The following is an 18,829-nucleotide window of genomic DNA, read 5'->3' on the forward strand; positions in this document are numbered from 1 at the left end:
GGGGGGGGGGGGTTGGCTGGCTGGCCGGCCGGCTGCCGGACACGTGGGCCAGGCTGGCGCTGTGGCCCGGCGCGGGGTGGGGAGCAAGCGAGGAAAGCTGTCCTGCGGCCCCCCTGCAGGTGCCGTTGCCCGGAGGCTTGCACAGCCCGGAGCAGAGGTCCTTCCGTGAGCGGCAGAAGTACTTTGAAGTGGAGCTGAAGCAGCAACCGGCTGAGAAGCCCCCCAAGCGGGTGTCCCTCGTGGGAGAAGAGGACTTGAAGAAAATGAAGGAGGAGGAAGGTGAGGGGCGAGAGGGGTGAGAAGAGGCTGGGCGGGAGAGGCCCAGAGACAGGGCGGCCTGATGCCCGGCCTTTCTCCCGAGGCAGCGGCACTCCCGGGACCGGGGAGGGTCCCTCTCCCTGCTGAGCCACGCTTCCCCACTCCCCCACCCCACCCCAGCGGTGTCTGTCCAGAGTGGTATTTCTCGGTGGGCTAAATTTTTAGCCCGCCTGTTGTCCAAGGGGCTCAGGCTAGAGTACAGTAACCCCCATGCTTTTATCCGCACACCAGCCCTGTGAGGTAGGTCCGGCTGAGTGACTGGCTCTCACTCCCCTGTGGGCAGGGTGGCACTTTGCAGCCAGGCCTGCCCAGCCCTGGGTCCTCACCACGCCTTCCCCCGCTGGCCTTTCTGCCCGGCACCGTGTCCCCCGGCTCCCCGGAAGCAGTGGTTGCCCCATGGTGGTCCCTTCCAGGCAGGTGGACTCGCTGCTGGGCTTGGGACTTGCTGAGCAGCAGCCCACTGTGCCCCCCGCCCCGGCAGAGAGAGACCCGGGGCCGTCGGGCACCTGAGGGGCAGAGCTGGCCATGTGTGGTCCCTCCTTTGCTGAGCCGCAGAGGGTGCTGTTGCTGCCCTGCCTCCATCCAGCCACAGAGTCCTCTGCGCAGATCCATCCCCCCTTTGAAGTCTCCTTCGTGCTCATCTTGGGTCCGAGGGCAGTCCCCCACCCCCCACCCCAGTCCTCTGCTGTGCTCGGAGGAGGGATTTTGTCGGGTCGAGTCAGGGGTGCCTCTGTCCCGGGGGCAGGTGTGGGAAGAAGGGCTGGCTGCAGAGAAGCAGCTGCTGCTCGGCGGCCGACCAGCCTTTTCTCTGTCGGGCAGCTCGCAAACTCCAGCAGAAGCGCGCCCAGATGCTGGAAGAGGAGCAGGAGGAGGCTGGCGTGGGAGAGTGGCCGGCAGAGGCGGGTTCTCCGTCAAGCGTCATGATCGAGGGAGTCGAGTACAAGGTTGAGAAGCTGGACGGGAGGGCCTTCCTGTCCCCGGCGGCCTGGTGAGCGGCGTGGCCCGATCTCTGCTCCCGCCCTTGCTGGAGGCAGCTCATGGTTGGCCCTGTTGCCTTGCTCGTGGGGAGTCTATGCTGCGTGGACGTGCTGCTTTCTGTTCTCTAGCCCGCCTTGAGTCTCTGCAAGGGAGGCGGACTTATAGATGTGGCGGATAAACCTCTGAGCCCCTCAGAGCCTCTGAAGGGCGCCTCCCTTGGCCAGGCGGGGAGGCAGCGGGGGCCGAGTCAGCCGCCTGCTCTCCCGGCACCGAATCCGGCTTTTCCCTGCCTCCGCGAAGACACACTGTTGTCATTGTCATTGTGGTCGTCGGGCTGGAGGCTCTCGGGGGTTCCTTCCGCTGGCCACGGCAGGCAGGCAGGCAGCCAGTTCTCCCGGGGGAGCTCCCCGGGCCACGCACACACACACACACACACACGCTCTGCTGATGCCTCTCTCCTCTCCCGCAAGGTCTCCGGAGCCGGACGGACCCGCCGGCTCCCAGAGGAACTCCCTCAAGGAAGGCTCTCAGCCAGAGCAGCAGCCCCCGTCCGTGCCCGGGTAAGAGGGGGGCCGGGGGTGGGGGTGGTCCCTGGGCTCAGCCCCGGCTGGCGTAACCCTCCTCTGTGTGCCCTCTCCTGTGAGCAGGCTGCGCCCCGTGCCTCCCAGAGGGGGAGAGTGGAGCCTGCCCGTGAGGACAGCCAAAGCCGAGCGGCGGCACCAGGAGCGCCTGCGGGTGCAGAGTCCGGAGCTCCTCACCACCACCGCTCAGGAGGCCAGGAGGGAGCTCTCTCCAGCAGAGCGGCGGGCCCTGGAGGAGGAGAAGAGAGCCATGTGGCGAGCAGCCCGGTAGGGGAGGGGGGAGCCTGGGGGAGGGGGGAGCCTAAAAAAAAGGGGAGCAGGGTGCCGGGGGGGGGGCGCTCAGGACCGCTTCCTCGCCGCTGCCCTGTCACTAAGAGAGAGTTTTTTTCTCTGTCTCCCGTAATACTAGTACTACTATTAGTATTACTCCCGTAATACTAATACTAGTACTTCTTTCCTCAGTGGGTAATTGAAGTGTGAAATTTACTGCCAGTGGCTGCAGTAGAACAAAATTCGAGTCCCGTGCCACCTTAAAAAACCAACCGATTTTTCCAGCCTATAATCTTCAGTGAGTCAAAGCTCATTTCAGCAGAGAATGTCAGGGCCACAGGGATGGCTCTAAAGACAGGTGAATCCCAAGGGAGAGGTTCATCAATGGCCATAGCCATGGTGAATAAAGAGAACCTCCATAGTCAGGCAGCAAGCCTCTGAAACCCAGTGCTAGGAGACAGCGTTAGGAAAAGGCCTTGGCCTCTCTGCCCCTTTTTGTGGTGTGTGTGTCCTACCCCCACCCCCACCTCCCGGGCAGGGCAATGATTGACCTCTGTGTGAGAGGGGATGCTGGACTAGGTGGACCCTCACTAGTCTGTTCCAGCAGGGCTCTTCTGATGTCCCCGTGCACAGTCATTTACATTTGTGGGCCTTGTTTCTACTGCAGGACTGGAGTACTTGTTTGCCTAGTCAATTTGAGTGCAGTTGAAGTCACCCAAAACTGTAACATTTCCTTCTTCAGTAACCTTTTCCATTTCAAATCTGCCTCATGCTTTTGATTGGGGAGCAATAGTGTACCCTTTTAAGGAACCCTTAATGCCCGGCATCACTCATAGTGGGACCATGTCTGTGTCGGGAGCCGCTCAGGAGTTCATGGTCTCCATATAACAACCACGGGCCTGTCTTGGGTAATAACAGCCCCCCACACATACACACCGTGCAGGTCACACGCTCTTGGTCTGGTATTTTGCTCTGGGCAGAAAGAAAGCAATCTGAAGGTGGGAGGATTGAAGACGGCTGCCTTGTCATGGACAGATCACTCCTTCCTGGGGTTTGAGTGGCGCCACTGGATAATTCACTAGATTAAAAACCAGCCCTGGCAGGAAGGGAGCCCGAGATAGAGGTGGATGTCTGATGCCTCACCCGAAAGCGCAGAAGAACGGCTCCATTTTGCAGGCCCTGCGGAACTGTAACGGATCCCACAGGGCCTTGGTCTCAAGTGGGAGCTTCACCCGCCAGACGGGGGCCAGCCCTGGCCGAGGCCAGTCAGACATTCCCCAGGCTGGGGGTAGCCAAAAGGGATGGATCGCTGGATCGTAAGGCTGGGAGAGGTGGTCCTTAAGATATGTGGGTCTCTGGCTGCACAGGGCTTTGAAGGTTAACACCAAAACCTTGAACTGGACTCAGTGCTCTGTTGGTAGCGATTGCACTTGGCACAGCACAGGCTGAATGTGCACCCGCACAGACATCGCTGTCAACACCCCTGCTGCTGCTGCGTTCTGCACTAGCTGCAGTTTCTGGGTAAAGCGCAAGGGTAGCCCCGCGTAGATCAAGTTACAGTAATCCAATATGGTAGTGACCATTGCATGGGTCACTGTTGCCAAGTCCTGAGAAGTGAGATAGGGAACCAGTTGCTTGACCGGCCGAAGGTGATAAAAGGCCCATCAAGCAACGGTGGCAACTTGGGCCTCCGTAGAAAGGGAGGTATCCAGGACCACCCCTCAGCTCTTCACCCTCGGCAATGGCACCAGTGGTGTCCTGTCCGTCGATGGCTGGGAGTTGGATTCCTGATCCCAGATTCCCACGGCCTAGGTACAGGACCTCCATCTTCATTGGATTCAGTTTCAGCCAACTCCGTTGAAACTATCCAGTCACAGCTTGTAATGCCCTGTTCAGCACCTCCAGAGCAGAGTCCAGCCATCTGTTCAATCAACAGATAGAGCTGGGTATCATCACCATTCTGATGACAACCCATCCCATACTTCCAGGTTTTTCTCGTTCCTTCAGAGAGGCTCTCAGAGTCGCTATCAGGGAGGGGAGGTCTTCCCAACAAGACCTGAATAGTGGGGTCCCACAGGGTTTGTTTGTTTGTTTATTTATATTTCAATTTGTATCCCGCTCACCCCCTAAGGGCTCTGAGCAGCTTACATGTTCCAATTCATACAATCCTAAACCTAGGACCACATACATGTAGGGGACGTGACAAGCCTACCAGGCACCCTTTCTGTGTAGCGGATCTTTGTTGTTACTGCCTTGCGAGAGGTAGTCCGGCAGCGTCCACTCCAGCGCTGGTCTTTGAGGTTCCTCCTTCCGGCTGTTGCGAATTCATTTCCGGGCCTCGACCACTCGCACTTCCGCGCATGCTCGCGGCCTCCGTCCAAGTAGGCTCTGGCCTGCGTCTCTCCGCCTCCGTGCTTGTTGGTCCGGCCTCCTTCGTTCGCCTTTTGCCTCGCCAGCCGCCACCATATTCTTTCCGCTGCCGCCGTTCACCGTTTCGCCGCTGCTACACAAGGGACGGGTGCCCCCCCCTCTATTAGCAGGTTCCCATTTATCTAGTTGCCCTTTAACGGGCTTTCGAGCTGCTGGGTGGGCAGGAGCTGGGACGTAGGCCGGGAGCTCACTCCGGCCGCGATGGGGCTCGAACAGCCGAAGCTGTTTAGCCAGATGTTAATGCAGGCTGCACTTACTGCCTGCGCCACCGCTCCCAATCCCCTCTCTCTGATGTTATTTAACCTATATATACACCCTCTTGCCGAGATCGCCGGGAGGCCTGGAGTTGGGGGCCACCAATATACCGATGGCACTCAGCTCTTCCTCCTTCTGCAGCGGGGCTCTCGGCACAGTCCCAGGGCCTGGGTGCGGTGGTCGAGTGGTTAAATGGTTAAGGGGGAGGTGGCTGAAGGGGAGTCCATCCCAGACGGAGGCCGTGTGGCTGGGCAAGACGGAGATGCCAGCCGGAGGGGCCGCTCCCAAGACTCTGTGGTGTCCAGCTGACCCCGCTGTGGACCCTGTAAGAGTCTCGGGGTGTGGCTGGGTTCTGTGCTAGAATTGGATAAACAAGTGTCCATGATAGCGTGGTCAGCATTTTTTCATCTGCTCCCGGCCTGCCAGCTGACTCCTTATTTGTCTGGGCCGGACCTTGCCACATTGACCAGTGCTTGTAGAGAGAGAGTTCAGAAAGCTAAAGCTCAGTATCAGCTTAGGCTAGGTTCTTTTCTTACGGTGAAAGTAAGAAAAAGAGCAAGGACATGGAAGGCCCATTGAGGGGACGGGAAAGTGAAACTGTAACACGTGATGAAGTGAGGACAGAACTGCTCAATTCCTACTTTTCCTCAGTCTTCTCTTGCAAGGGAAACGGTGCTCAATATGGCAAAAACAGAACACATGATGAGGGAAGGGAGTTGCAGCCTGGGATTGGCATGGGGGTAATACATAAACACCTAGTTTCTTTAAATGAAACTAAGTCCTTGGGGCCAGATGAGCTGCATCCAAGGGTACTAAAAGAAGTCACGGATGTAATTTCTGAGCCTCTGTCCATTGTTTTTGAGAATTCCTGGAGAACAGGTGAGGTGCCAGAAGATTGGCGGTGGGCAGATGTTGTCCCCATCTTCAAGAAGTAGGAAAAGGGAGGATCTGGGTAACTACTGACCTGTCAGCTTGACGTCTATACCTGGGAAAGTTTTAAAACAAATAAACAGTCCTTGAGCATTTAGAAAGGACAGCTGTAATCACAAAGAGCCAGCATGGGTTTCTCAAGAACAAGTCATGTCAGACTAACCTTATCTCTTTTTTTGAGAAAGTTACTAACTTGCTGGATCAGGGGAATGCTGTAGACATAGTTTATCTTGATTTTGGTAAGGCTTTTGATAAGGTTTCACATAATATTCTTGTTGACAAATTGGAAAAATGTGGTTTGGATCCTATAACTGTTAGGTGGATCTGTAACTGGTTGACAGATCGCACCCAAAGAGTGCTTGTGAATGGTTCATCTCCTTGGAGTGACAAGTGGAGTGCCTCAAGGATCTGTCCTGGGACCTTTTAAACATCTTTATCAATTTATTTATTTAATTCATATCCCACCCTCCCCGCCTAGGCAGGCTCAGGGTGGCTTCAGTGTTCAATGTACATTGCCTTGTCTGCTTATACAAATCAGTTGCAGTTAATTTTGGGTGGCCTCTCCCCCACTGACAGGTGACTGATCTTGAGGTTTCAGAAGTTTAATAGGGACAGCTGCAACAATGAAACCCATCCCATCTTCTCATCTGTAATTTTTTTGTACAAGAACAAAGTGGCAAAGGCAGGCAAACCAGCAGGCATTCAGCAATCCTTTTAAAGCGGCTAGGAGAGCCGCCACCATTATCAATAACAACTGAAACCTATAGAGCCCCTGACCCTTGGTTTGCTACTGACAGCCTGTGCTTGCCGATTATATCTGAGAAGATCAGTGAGCTGAACATTTAGACAATTTATGGCTTGCACTCACGTGGTACCACCATGGTTTTTAACGAACTGCTTTTAGATGTTTTATGGTCAGTCGATTGTTGTTCATGTGAGTCACCTTCAGCCGGCCCTGGTGGGGAGGGCAGGGCGCCAATCAGAAAAATAAATACAAATAAATAATCTTGGCAGGCTGGGAAACTGGGCTAAAACAGATAAAATGAATGTCAGTGGGGATAAATGTAGAGTCCTGCATTTAGGTAGGAGAAATCAAACGCATAACTATAGGTTGGGAGAGGCTTGTCTTGGCAGTAGTGTGTGTGAAAAGGATCCAGGGGTCTTGACATGAGTCAGCAGTGTGATGCGGTTGCTAAAAAGGCAAATGTGATTTTGGGCCGTATCAACAGAAGTCTAGAGTCCAGATCACGCAAAGTGATGGTGCCCCTTTACTCTGCTCTGGTTAGACCTTGCCTAGAGTGCTGTGTTCAGTTTTTGGCACCACAGTTTAAGAAGGATAGAGACAAGCTGAAATGTGTCCAGAGGAGGGCAGCGAAGAGGGTGAGGGGTCTGGAGACCGAGTCCCTAAGAGGAAGGGTTGAAGGGTCTGTTTAGCCTGGAGAGGAGACGACACGACTGAGAGGGATAGGATCACCCTCTTCAAGTACTTGAAGGGCTGTCCTATAGAGGATGGGGCGGAGCTGTTTTCTGTTGCCCCAGAAGGTCGGACCAGAACCTTCGGGTTGCAATTAAATCAGAAGAGTTTTCGGCTAAACATGAGGAAGAACTCCCTGACACAGAGCAGTTCCTCACTGGAACAGGCTTCCTCGGGAGGTGGTGGGCTCTCCTTTTTTGGAGGCTTTCAAACAGAGGCCAGGTGGCCCCATCTGACAGCAATGTGGATTCTGTGAACTTAGGCAGCTCATGAGAGGGAGGGCAGGAAGGGTTCCCTCAGGGAAATGCTGATTGCCACTTTGGGGTCAGGAAGTAATTCTTCTCCAGGCCCATTTGGCCATCTCCTGGGCATGGAACAGCAGTCATTGGGGGTGTGGGGGGGAGGTATTTGTGAATTTCCTGCCTTGTGCGGGGGGTTGGATGATGACCCTGGAGGTCCCTTCCAGCTCAGTGATTCTATGATCCATGCAGCTGTCACCTCTGCATTGGACTACTATTTGACATAGGGCCACCCCTGAAAACACTTCAGAAACTGCAGGTTGTCCAGAATGCAGCGGCAACATTCAAGGTCTGCTCATATTACTCCAGTTCTGTGGCAGCTGCACTGGCTACCAGGTAGTCTCTGGATCCAATTAAAGGTGTTGGTGCTAACATTTAAAGCCCTCCGTGGTCTGGGATCCTCATAGCCATGGGACCTCTCTCCTGTTACAACCCCTGGTGCTCCCTTCGGTCATCCTTTTTGCAGGTGCCTGGCCCCAGGATGGCTCGGTTAGCTGTCACCAGGGGGAGGGCCTTCTAGGTTGTGGCCCCCACCTGGTCTTCTGCCTTATCTGTTGTCAGGCACTACAAGCTGGACACTTAGGTTTTTTCAGGGGCTGCCTTGGGCATGCATGTCCTACAGCAAGGATTCTCCTGCTATTTGCTCATTGGATTCACCCACCCGGCTTGATACAGCTTTTCAGCATCCTGTCTAGTTTGGTGTAGTGGTTAAGTGCGCAGACTCTAATCTGGGAGAACCCGGTTTGATTCCCCACTCCTCCACTTGCAGCTGCTGGTTGACCTTGGGCAAGCCATAGTTCTGTCAGAGCTGTTCTCTCAAGGGCAGTTCTGTCTGAGCTCTCTCAGCCCCGCCTACCTCACAGGGTGTCTGTTGTGGGGAGGGGATGTGAAAGGAGTTTGTAAGCCGCTCTGAGACTCCCTTGGGTAGTGAAGGGCCATGGGGTATAAATCCAATCTCTTCTCTTCACAGATGAAGACAACATGTTGGACTTGCTGTGAGGGTTTCTCCTCATCAGTGGATTGGAAGATGTGTTTTCTCTCCGTCCCTTGTTGTTTCCAGGTCTAAGATACTTTCCAGTCCACTGAGGAGGAGAAACCCTTGCTTTAAGTCCAATGTTTTGTTTCTTTCTAAAGAAATCCAGTGGGTTTCTTTTGGTTCTGTGTGCCTGGCTCTGTATTGGTCTAGAGGAGTACATGAATGACCTTGCCAAATAGCGTAACCATTGGCACTTGCAGCTTTTGGTGCTGTGGGGCAAAAAAACTTCTGGTTTACAGGATGAGCAGATGATGTCCTGGCTGCACGGCCAGTTTTGACTTAAGAGGCGCCCTGCTAGATTGGACCATCGAGGGTCCCTCTAGTCCAGCCTCCTCCTGTCTCTCACAGTGGCCGGCCAGTTCCTCTGGAGGGCCAGGATAAGGGCATAGAAGCTGAGACCTTCCCCCGATGCTTCCTACTGGAACCGGGATTTAGAAGTTTGCTGCCTCTGAATGTGGAGGTTCCCTTGAGTCACCATCATGGTGAGTGGCCACTGATAGACCTCTCGTCCTCCATGAATCTGTCTAATCCTCTTTTAAAGCCTGCTATGCCTGTGTCAGAACCCACAGCCAACAACGAAGTACATGCATTCAAGAATGGTCATGCTTTTATTGCAGAGCTATAGATGCAGTAACATAAGCACTGTTAAGAATGGCGGCGGCCCCTTGGGCATAATAGGATATAGGGTATTTGTATGCACACACCCCCAGAGCCCTGGCCAATTAGGCACCCTCCCGCGTGTGAGATGAAGCTTGGAGACTCTTAGGTAGCTGAAGCGGAGAACCAACACTCTCCCACGGCACCTAGGAAAAACCCAGACAACACAACTCCCTCCTGCACATCTGTATAGATAAGCATTTCAGTGCAAAGCAGAAAAAGCACAGAAGGGAATGCAGTAGCCATTAACCAGACACAGACCGAGCTCCCCAACCCCCGTGGCAGCGTAGCTGACAGCCTGTGGCCATCGCTTAGTTCTCTGGCGGTGAATTCCACATTTCAATCACTTGTCATGTAGAGAGGTATTTCTTTTTCTCCATTTTGAATCTACAGCCCATCAACTTCATTGGATATCCGTGAGTTCTAGTATCCTGGGAGAGGGAGAAAAAGGGCTCGCAGTCCACGCTTGTCTCCCCTGTGCATAGTTTTAAAAACCGCTATCGTGTCTCCCCTTGGCCATCTCTTCTCTAAACGGAGAAATCCCAGACTCTCCAGCCTTTCCTTGAAGGGGAAGGGGCTCCAACCACCTCATTCATAAGAACCTAAGAGAAGCCAGCGTTGGACCAGGCCAAAGGCCCCTCCGGTCCAACACTCTGTGGCCAGAAATACCAGGGGCCACCAGGAGGTCCAGCAGCGGGGCCAGGAGGACACTAGGAGCCCTCCCACTGTTGCCCCCACCCCCCCCCCCAAGCACCAAGAATGCAGAGCCTCCCTTGCCCCAGACAGAGAGTGCCTGTCTAGACCTGGTGGCTCATATAGGGGCCACGGATGGACCTCTGCTCCATTGTGTTTATCCAGTCCCCTCTTGTAGCTGCCGCCTCCTCCTCCTTCTCCTTCTCCTCCTCCTCCTCCTCCTCCTGTGGCTGTGGCCCTCCTCTCTGAGAGGGGTCTGGCTCTACAGTATCCTTTTTTTGAGATGTGGTGGATTTCAGAGGCAGCATCAGTTGCTGCTCCCACTAATCTCCTGATTTTCCCAGTTTGGCACTTCCAGCCCTTGGACCTCACCTTTCAGGGTTACGTTAGCCTGTTTAATCTCATCATCTGCTGCTTCCAGTTAGCTGTTAAATAGTCTCAAGATCTTGTGTCATATAATTGTTGCATGATCTTCCTCTCTAAACCCTTCTGTTTTATTTTGTAATTATTAATGTCCTGTCCTGAATCTATCAGTTTTGAGCTAAATCTAATAATTTGTCGTGTGTGTTCAGTCTCATTTCTGAAATTCTGCTCCCTATTTGTTTCCTCCATTCATGATCTCTCTCCTTTAATCTCTCCTCTGGTTTCCTTTGCTTAATTGGTTTTTCATATCTTTAATTTTGCTTTTAAAAAAGCATTTGGCAGAGTTGCCAGCGCTAGTTCCTCATTCTCTTTCTTGTGTCTTTATTTCCTTTTTAGGGTCCAGTCCTTTTAGATACGATTCTTTCCTGCCTAATTTTTCACCTGAAGTCCAGTTCTAATTGCCCTCGATCACATTCTCTGTAGGAAACCTTACTTAAACAGCCCCTGAAATGCTAATCTGGATCTGCCTCTCTTTTGGGGGAGAATAACTCTTCCTCCTGTGGCCCTTACATTTGGCAGGGTCTCTGCTGAGCTGGAATTTGGGGGGGGGGAGAGGGGTGGCCCGGTTTTTGCTGATCCAGTGGGGCACACTCTTCTTTGGCTGAACCAGGGGTCTTGTGTGTAAGTGTTGGGAGGCGTGGACTGCCAGCCCCAGATGCCCAGATGCTGCCCTGAAAGGCTCCCATGGCTCCAGAAGAGTCCTTTGGGGTGGAGCGGAGAGCTGTGGGGGCGTGAGGCTTTTGAAGACTGTTGGGCTCCTGCCTCCGGGTGTTGGAGCCGATGAGTCTTCGTGATGCCCAAGAGGTGGGTGGGTGGGTGGAGGGCTGCACACAGGATGGGGCTGCGGCTTGGCTGGAGGGCTCCAGTGGGGAGGCTGCCCAGAGCTCCGTCCCCGTCCAGCTCCAGGGAGCCTCTGAGGGGCAGAGGCAGTGCTGGAGGGGGACCTCTCCCCCCTCCCCAGCAGGGGCTGAAGGGGGACAAGACCAGCCACGGCTGCTCTCGGGATCCAGGCTTGGCTTGACCACCCTGTGGCCAGCTCACCAGCCTGCTTTCAGAAGCACTGAGGCTCTGAAGCGGGCGCTGCTGCTGGGGCACCTCTGGCAGCCCTGTTCCTCCATGGCAGGAAGGGCACCGGTGCAGCAGGCGGCCCAGACCCTGCAGGGGGGGGGGCTTGTTGGCTGGGGGGGGGCTTCAGGCCCCCCCCCCCCCCCAGCCACGGGGGTCTCCTGCTCTCCAGAGTTGTGGCCTTTGCTGCTTGGCCTTAGTGGGGGGGAGGGAGCTGATGCCAGCCAGGCTCTGTGGTGGCCATTGTGAGTGGGCAGGGCTTTGCCTTTGCAGCCAGCTTTCTGTGGGTGGGTGGGTAAGCTCCTTCTCTCCAGTGTGGCCTGGGACAGACTGCAGTGCCTCCACTGTGCATCTGTCTGTGCACGTGCTGTCCCCCCCCCCTCGTGGGGGGCGCACACTCTGTTTTGGCGGAGCATCCCCCGTGGATGGTTATCCCCCAATCCGGCTTCTGGACTCCTTGAATGTCGAAACGGGCACTGGTGCTCCCTCCTCCGCCTCCCACTCTCCTCCTCCGGTGGCTGGAGCCTCTCGTGGTGGTCCCGGCGGCCATGGCGCTCAGGGGGGGCCCCCCCCCCCCCCCCGCCAGAGCTAACGGCGTGGACGCTGCGTGGCCCGTCTCTCCCCCCCTTTCTGTGCTCCCCCGTCTCTCTCTCTCTCTCTCTCTCTCTCTCTCTCTCTCCCTCTTTGCTTTCCCATCATGATGCCTGTGTCGTCTTCCTCCTCTTCTCCTCCTCCTCAGCTCTTCCACCCTAGAAGAGAGTGTTAAACAGTACGAGCAGGACCTGGCCCGGAGGCTGTACCAGGCCCGGCAACAGGCCGCAGGGCAGGGCCCAGTCATGCGAGCGCCGGGGCCTGCGGGCCAAGCAAGGTGTGCAGAGCTCCCACCCCACCCCCTGGTGCTGAGCGGGCCCCCCCCCTCACCCTGCCCGTGGCCAGGGACCCTGAGTTGAGGTGCTGCTGCTGCATGTTGGCGGGAGCCCAAATCCCTTCTCCACCCGCCACCTTCTTAGCGGGGGAGGGAGGGGGCTCACATCCACCTGGCAGGGAGTCCCTGACGTTGGCTCAGCCAAGCGTACAGTCTCAGGGTCTCGCAGCAGGCAAGGAAGGAGTCTGGTTTGTGCTGGGATTGCTGAAGCCTCTCGAATCCTGGGGTGCCGGGTCCCCTCACCGCTGGCTTCTCATTCTTCTCCCTGGACAGGATGAAGTCTCTGGAGCAAGACGCTCTCAAGGCCCAGATGGTGATTGCCAAATCCAAGGAGGGCAAGAAGCGCAGCACACTGGAGCAGCTGGCAGAGCCCCCCCCGCCCGCCCCCACGCCCTCGCCAACCCCCCTGGAGGGTATTTATTTCGTAGCCTCTCCTCCCAAGGCCACGGACCTGGGGGGGAGGAAGAGGGCAGGAGGGAGGTCGCCCGGTTGGGGACGACCTGTGGTGCCGTGCTTGCTGACTGTGTGACCTCCTCTCTTGCAGACTGCGGCTCCCGGAGCATCGCTTCGCCAGGCAGGCTGGTAGGCGGCAGGGCCATGGCACAGGGGGTCGGGATGGGCTTGGGGTGCCGCTTCTCAAGGCCTCCTGGGGCCCAGCCAGTGGGATTTCCTGAGGCCTGGCACATGCCAGTCCCTTGGGTAACGCGAGGGAGTCCATTTTGGGCCCCCCCCCGTCACGTCCAGCGTGGATGGGCTTCCCCTGCTGTGTGCCTGGCCAGCAGCTTTCCCCCCCCCTCCCTTCTTCTGGTCTTCTGCTTGGCTATCCTTTCCGCTGGTGGTGTGAGATATGTCACCCCCACACAGTCTACCATTGCAGCACCTGGGAAGGAAGGGCTGTGTGTCCCTCAGCGTGGTGGCAGCGTTGGTGATTGAGTGGCCTTCCGTGTGGGCCCCTGCCTGCAAAGACTCACCGGAGGGGGGGGGGAATCCTTGTCTTCCAGGGGTCACGAATGCTTCTCCACTCAGCCACGGGGTGTCCTTGATGGCCTCCCCTTGAGGTGCGCAGGGCCCTCTTGGTCATCCCACTTTGGTATCTGGCAAAGGAGGAGTGGGTAGCTTTCCTGAAGCGGCACTGGGGTGCTGGAGTCCACCGCCGTGCTGAGATGTGCCGAGGTCCCTGCCGGGAGAGCTTTCTTCTGAGCAGGCAGTCGGATTGAGCCTGTTTTTATCTCTGACCCACTTGAAACCGGTCCACTCTTCATACCCCTCTCTGGTTCTCTCCTCTCTGCCCCCTGCTTGAGAAGAGTTGGGTGTCTCCTGCGGCCAGCCGGTCTCTGCCTGGCCTGAGCCTCCCCCTTGAGCCCCGGGGCACTCCCTGCTCATCTGTCCTCTTTCTTTCTCTGTCTCCTGCCTCCCTTTCTGTGCTGATCCTTCCAGTCTGTGCCTGAAAAGAAGTTTGTCTACAGGGAATTTGCCGCCATTCCTTCTTCCAAACCTGTTTATGAGATCCAGGTACCAGCAGCATGCAGGGTGGGGCAGCCAGGTGCCAGTGAGGGCACAAGGAGCCTCCAGGCACGCGGGGAAGGGCTCCTCGGTGACACTGGGCTGGCCCTTGTGGCGCTGAGTCGGCGACATCTTGGGCGGCCCTCTTTGGGAGCGCTTTGCTGACATCCGTGGGCCGCTGGATCTGCTCACGGTACTGCTGCCTGGCCCTGCCACTTTGGCGGAGACGGGAGGGACTTTGGCCTGAGCTGGCCGGGCACCGTGTCCTTGGCTTCCTTTAAAGCATCCCTGAGCCACCTCTGCACCCAGCTCACAGTCCCCCGGGCTGGCAAACGCCAAGACACTCCAGACATTAAGAGAGAGGCCAGAAAGAGTGCAACAAAGAAGTCCTCCTCCACAGAGGCAGAAGGCAGCGGTGGAGCCTGAGGGGTGGCTCTCCCCCCAGGGGGGGAGTGCCAGTGCCCGAGGAGGCCCTCTCCTCCCGCCGCCACTGGCCTGATCTGCGTGGAGACCGGGGCAGCCCAAGCATTCTGGCGGCGGCAGCAGCCTCCTCCACCAATGGTTGCTTCCGGGCAGTCTACAAGGGCAGCCCCGTGGAAAGCTCATTGCAGTCATCTAACTGAGGTGTTTTCTGGGGATGCCTCATAGTGACAAGATCACCCCGCCTGCCGAGGAAGGGCTGTAGTTGCCTCACCGGCCAAAGCAGCTAAGGGGCGATCCCGGCCACTCCTGCCACCTGTTTATCTCACAGGATCCCTGGGGGGCACCCCCCAGCTACGAACCCCTGCCCCTTTAGGGGGAGCGCAACCCCATCCAGAGCTGGAGACACCCCATTCCCTGGGTGAGACCTTCCTTCCTTCCTTCCTCCCATCAGTAGGACACCCATTCTGTTGGGATGAAGTCCCTGTCTTCGTAAGAGTCCTGCTCACTTCAACTGGAGCCCCTTGGGGTTAGTGGGTGGTCTCTTCCAGCACGGGAGGGGTTCTGTATGTGGAAAGTGTGTGGCCACTTTTCCGTGGTAGGGAATGCCGGGGAGAGCCGGGGGAGGAGAGCCACGCTGCTTGGCGTGCAGAAGGCCCCGGGGCCAAACCCTTTGCAGTGTCCCCCGTTTTAAAAGATCATGGGAGAGGTGCTGAGCGGCCCGGTCCGCCTGGGACTCTGGACCTCCCTTGCGTGGGAGAGACCGAAGGGCTGGCTCCGGGTCAGGGGGCCTCGGGCGCGGTGGCGCAGCCTTGTGCCTTTCGCCCTCCGCGGTGACGCCTGCCTCTTGGGCTCTGGGCCTCTTAAGGAGGGGGGGCTGTGGGGGGAGCGGGGGCTGGATTGGGAGGGTGCCCTCGGAGGCGCTGGGCCAGCAGGCGTGCCTCGGGGAGATCTCCCCCTCCCTCGCCCTCTGCGCTGGGGATGGGCCGCTGCTCTCGTCTGCTGGGGGCCGTGAGGGGTCTGAGGGCCGGCAGGTCCGGCCGCTCCCTCATGCAGGCAGGAGGGTCGACGTGGGGACTGGCGTCCGCAGGGCCCCTTCGGGGCGCCACAGCAGCTCTTCCTCCACGCACACGTGCCTTGCGTGGTCCACACCAGCCGCCCGAGAACGGCACGCCAGGCCAAGGGTGGGGTCTGCGGCTTCTCTGTGGTTCAACAACCCAGAGGTGTGGGGGAGGGGGGAGAATATCTTTTGGGGAGGAGCCCCCCCCCGGGCTGCCAGCCTGACCCTCCCCCACCCACATATGGGAGACCCTTTCCTCATGGCCAGGGAGGGGGGTGGGGGGTCTGGGCCGAGGAGGAGGGAGGGAGGGAGAGAGAGAGAGACGGGGGCTCAGGGCCTCTGGAGCTTCTGTGTGGGGCTGAGGCTGCTGTGGAGACTTGTGCCTCCCGCTTGTGCCTCCGTCCAGCGGCTCTCCTTTGTGGGTGCTGCGTTCCCCCCCCCCCCCCCGTTTACCCTTCCTCCTGCTGCCGCCGCTTCTGCTACTCGTTGCACAGGGTGCTGCTGGGGCCAGGAAATCCAGCTCTGGCTGGGACCCCGGAAAAGGGCAGGAGGCCCCGGGATGACCAGGGATTAATGCCGGGTTGCTTGTCATTCCCAGACTCCCGATGGCGGCAGAGCCTGCAGACTCCTCCACGATGCCAGCGGCTCAGGTGAGTGGCCGGCCTGAAGCGGACCTGTCTCCCGGCCCTCTCAGCGGCCTCAGGAGCGGGCCAGTCCGGAGATACCTCCCCCCCCCCCGCTTTTTGAGGCTGTTGCTTGTTCCTTTCTGCACTTTGTGACAAGGATCCGGGAGCCTTGGTGGGGGCTGTCTGGGCGGCCCCCCCCCGAAGCAGTTGGGAGCGGTAATCCAGCAAGCCCCACCCACAGCTGCTGTGAGGTAGACAAAGGGAGGCCCCCAACGCGGCCAGCAGCTTGTGGAGAAAGGGGGCCCGTCACTGGAGGCCCATTCAGGCAACAGGGTGGGCTCCCATGGAACCCCCCCAGAGCCGGCTGGTAGCCGAGACTCCAGAGTCACGCAGAGCGTGAGCTCAGCAAGCCGGAGGCTTTCCCACCGGGGAGCTGCTCTTGCAGGGCAGTGCCAGGAGGCAGAGGCCTCCCCAGAGGGGGGGGTTTAGGGCGGCAGTCCCTAAGCCTAACAGACGGCACCAAACGTTTCTGGGACTTGCCAAGTATGTGCCGGTGACCCCCGGACTCCTCAGCACGTGATGTTTCTGTGCCCGCCCGCCCTGCTCGGTCTCTGCAGGCCCTGCTCCAAAATGGGCTCTGGCTTCTCTTCGCTTGTCAGCAGTGCAGGAAAGAGGCTCTTCGGCTGGTGTGCCTCCCGTGCGGCTGTTCCTGGCTGGCCTTTGAGCATGCCCTGCTGCCGCCTGCGACTCGGACAGGGAGGGGTTTGCTGGGACTTGGGGCCAGCCAGGCAGCTGTCTCACCCACTCCCCAAGGCAGGGCTTGTGGCAGGGTGCCCGGCCCCCGCAGCACCCAGGGTGGTCGGCCGGCTTGCTAGCTCTTTGGGTTTCAGCCCCTTCTGCTTGACTGGCCTCCTGCAGGGGGAAGTGGGCAACACAGCCTGGGGGGGGGGGCGCCCTGGTGCTAGAGAGGAGCGCTCGGGGCTGCATTTCTCCACTGCATGGAGGCTGCATGGAGTCTCTCTGTGTGTTCCCTCGTCAGCGAGCCAAGAGAAGGACGGAGAGGCGGAGGACCAGGAGGTCTTAGTGCCGCACGGCCCCTCGACCCCCGGCGCCTCCCCTCGGGAGGAGCTGGGCCTCTTCAGCAGCAAGCACAAGCTCCGGCATGCTCAGCACGGCCTGGAAACGGCTGTTCCAACATAGAGGTCCCGCCCTCTGGGCCAACGCCAGAACCAAGCGAGGGCGCCCGCCCTGCGGACCGTGTGGACTGGCACCGGCTGCTGCCTCCTCCTCGGTGACACTGGACAGAACCGAGCCCCCCGAAGGCTCAACAACCTCCTTTCAGGCTGTGAATCTTCCTCCTCTCCTCACGATGCCCTCTGGGGCAGGTTCCGAGCAGACCAGGGCTAGCCGGGGCTTAGGAGGGAGGGAGCTCTGGTGTGCAGTGTGTGTGAACTATTGTATGGGAGCACATGGGAGCGTGAGAGCAAGCGGCAGCTGCTTCCTGATGACTGGCACGGGCCCTGTCCTTAGCCCCAGCAGGTATTTGCCAAATGGCCAGTGGGCCAGTCACACACTGAGCGGCGGCGGCGGCGGTGGGGGGGGGAGTGGCGTGAAGGACAGAGCCCTGTTGCCAACTGGCCAAGGAGAGAAAGGGCCTTCCCGGTTTCTGCCACCGCCCTCCTCCTCCGTGGGGGACGGGTGTGATACGGAGCACAGGGCGTGGCCTGTTTTACAGAGAGGGGTGTGTGCATGTGTGTGTGTGTGTGTGTGTGTGTGAAGCAGCAGTGGCACATCAGGCCCACTTCCACACGAGGTCAGGAGGCAAGCGCTGTGGTGCCTGCCCAGCAGGAGCAGAGCTAGAGCAGTGGGGGAGCAGAGTTTAGGGGCCGACTAGTGAGTTTAGAATGTGGTGATGCAGGTAGAAGGTGCAGATAAGTGGCGGGGAGGGGGGCAGGGGTTTGGAGTGGAGTAGTGCAGGATAGAGGACGGTGGGTAGCGGAGTGGCTCAGCAAGCAGGCACCAGAGAGGTCTCAATGGCGCACCACCACGCTCCACGGAGGGCCAGGGGGAGGGCGCATGGCTCACCTTCGGTGGCCCCGCCCTCTTCCCGCTTCGTCGGCCCGTCCCGGGAAAGGGGCGGGGGGAGAAGGACGCAGAAGGGCGACTGGTGGCTGTGGGCCCCGGTGACTTAGCCGCCACTATGCCAGTGGTGGGAAATGGAGGGACTGGATCCGGCCCCGTGTTCGCGCCCTGCCTGCGCAATCTCTTGCGCGCTGGCTCCACCCGCCGAAAGCCAGTGCGCGGAATCCCTCGCCATGCCAAAATCAACGGGCTGTTTTATCCAGACATGTGAGCTCAGTTGGATGAGGGCTCCTCGATGTCTCCGTGGTGGCTGCTTCTACATCAACAGTTAGAGCTTTTGGATTTTAATCTAATTTTAGCCTTTGCTTTTAATGAGCAATTTTGGGGGTGATCCGGAGGGTTTCTTTGACTAACTTATGACTTCTCTAGGTGCTGGGCTGTGGCATATCTGTTCTCTCCCGGGACACTCCACGGGAGTTAAGACTGTAACTAGTGACATTTGTACAACCAAAGAAATCTATTTTGTGGTTCCAGGACAATAAAGTTTACTTTACATTTTACAGATGCTGCCACCTCTTCCTTCCTCACTGCCTCCAGGAGAAACCTCACGGGCTTGCAGGCAGGCCTGTAGTTATGGTGGGGCATTGGGGGGGGACCCCACCACCCACGAGCCCTGCCCCACCGCCTGATGATGCCAGAAGCCCCCAGCCCCACAGCAGCCCTGAGGCTGGGGAAGGAAAGGGAAGCCCTCCCTGACACTTCCGGTCAGTTTCACACACCCCTTCCCCCAACCCCTGTTGGGTT

The 18,829-nt window shown here is 58.0% G+C and overlaps 1 protein-coding gene across 1 annotated transcript in view; it reads left to right on the forward strand.

Moving 5' to 3' along the window:
- The window catches only part of SCRIB (scribbled planar cell polarity protein), a 117,457-nt gene extending 98,900 nt beyond the window's left edge, over nt 1-18,557 (forward strand). Inside the window, exons 33-41 of the mRNA XM_015416965.1 lie at nt 53-279; nt 1,138-1,306; nt 1,767-1,856; nt 1,944-2,144; nt 12,608-12,747; nt 12,879-12,916; nt 13,772-13,846; nt 15,916-15,967; nt 16,983-18,557. Coding sequence (XP_015272451.1) covers nt 53-279; nt 1,138-1,306; nt 1,767-1,856; nt 1,944-2,144; nt 12,608-12,747; nt 12,879-12,916; nt 13,772-13,846; nt 15,916-15,967; nt 16,983-17,143 — 1,153 coding nt within the window. The 3' untranslated portion in view covers nt 17,144-18,557. The remainder of the gene's footprint in view (nt 1-52; nt 280-1,137; nt 1,307-1,766; nt 1,857-1,943; nt 2,145-12,607; nt 12,748-12,878; nt 12,917-13,771; nt 13,847-15,915; nt 15,968-16,982) is intronic.
- The last annotated feature ends 272 nt before the right edge of the window (nt 18,558-18,829 follow it).

Source organism: Gekko japonicus, unplaced genomic scaffold (genome assembly GCF_001447785.1).
Source record: "Gekko japonicus isolate JY-2015 unplaced genomic scaffold, Gekko_japonicus_V1.1 scaffold505, whole genome shotgun sequence".
Classification (NCBI taxonomy): domain Eukaryota; kingdom Metazoa; phylum Chordata; class Lepidosauria; order Squamata; family Gekkonidae; genus Gekko; species Gekko japonicus.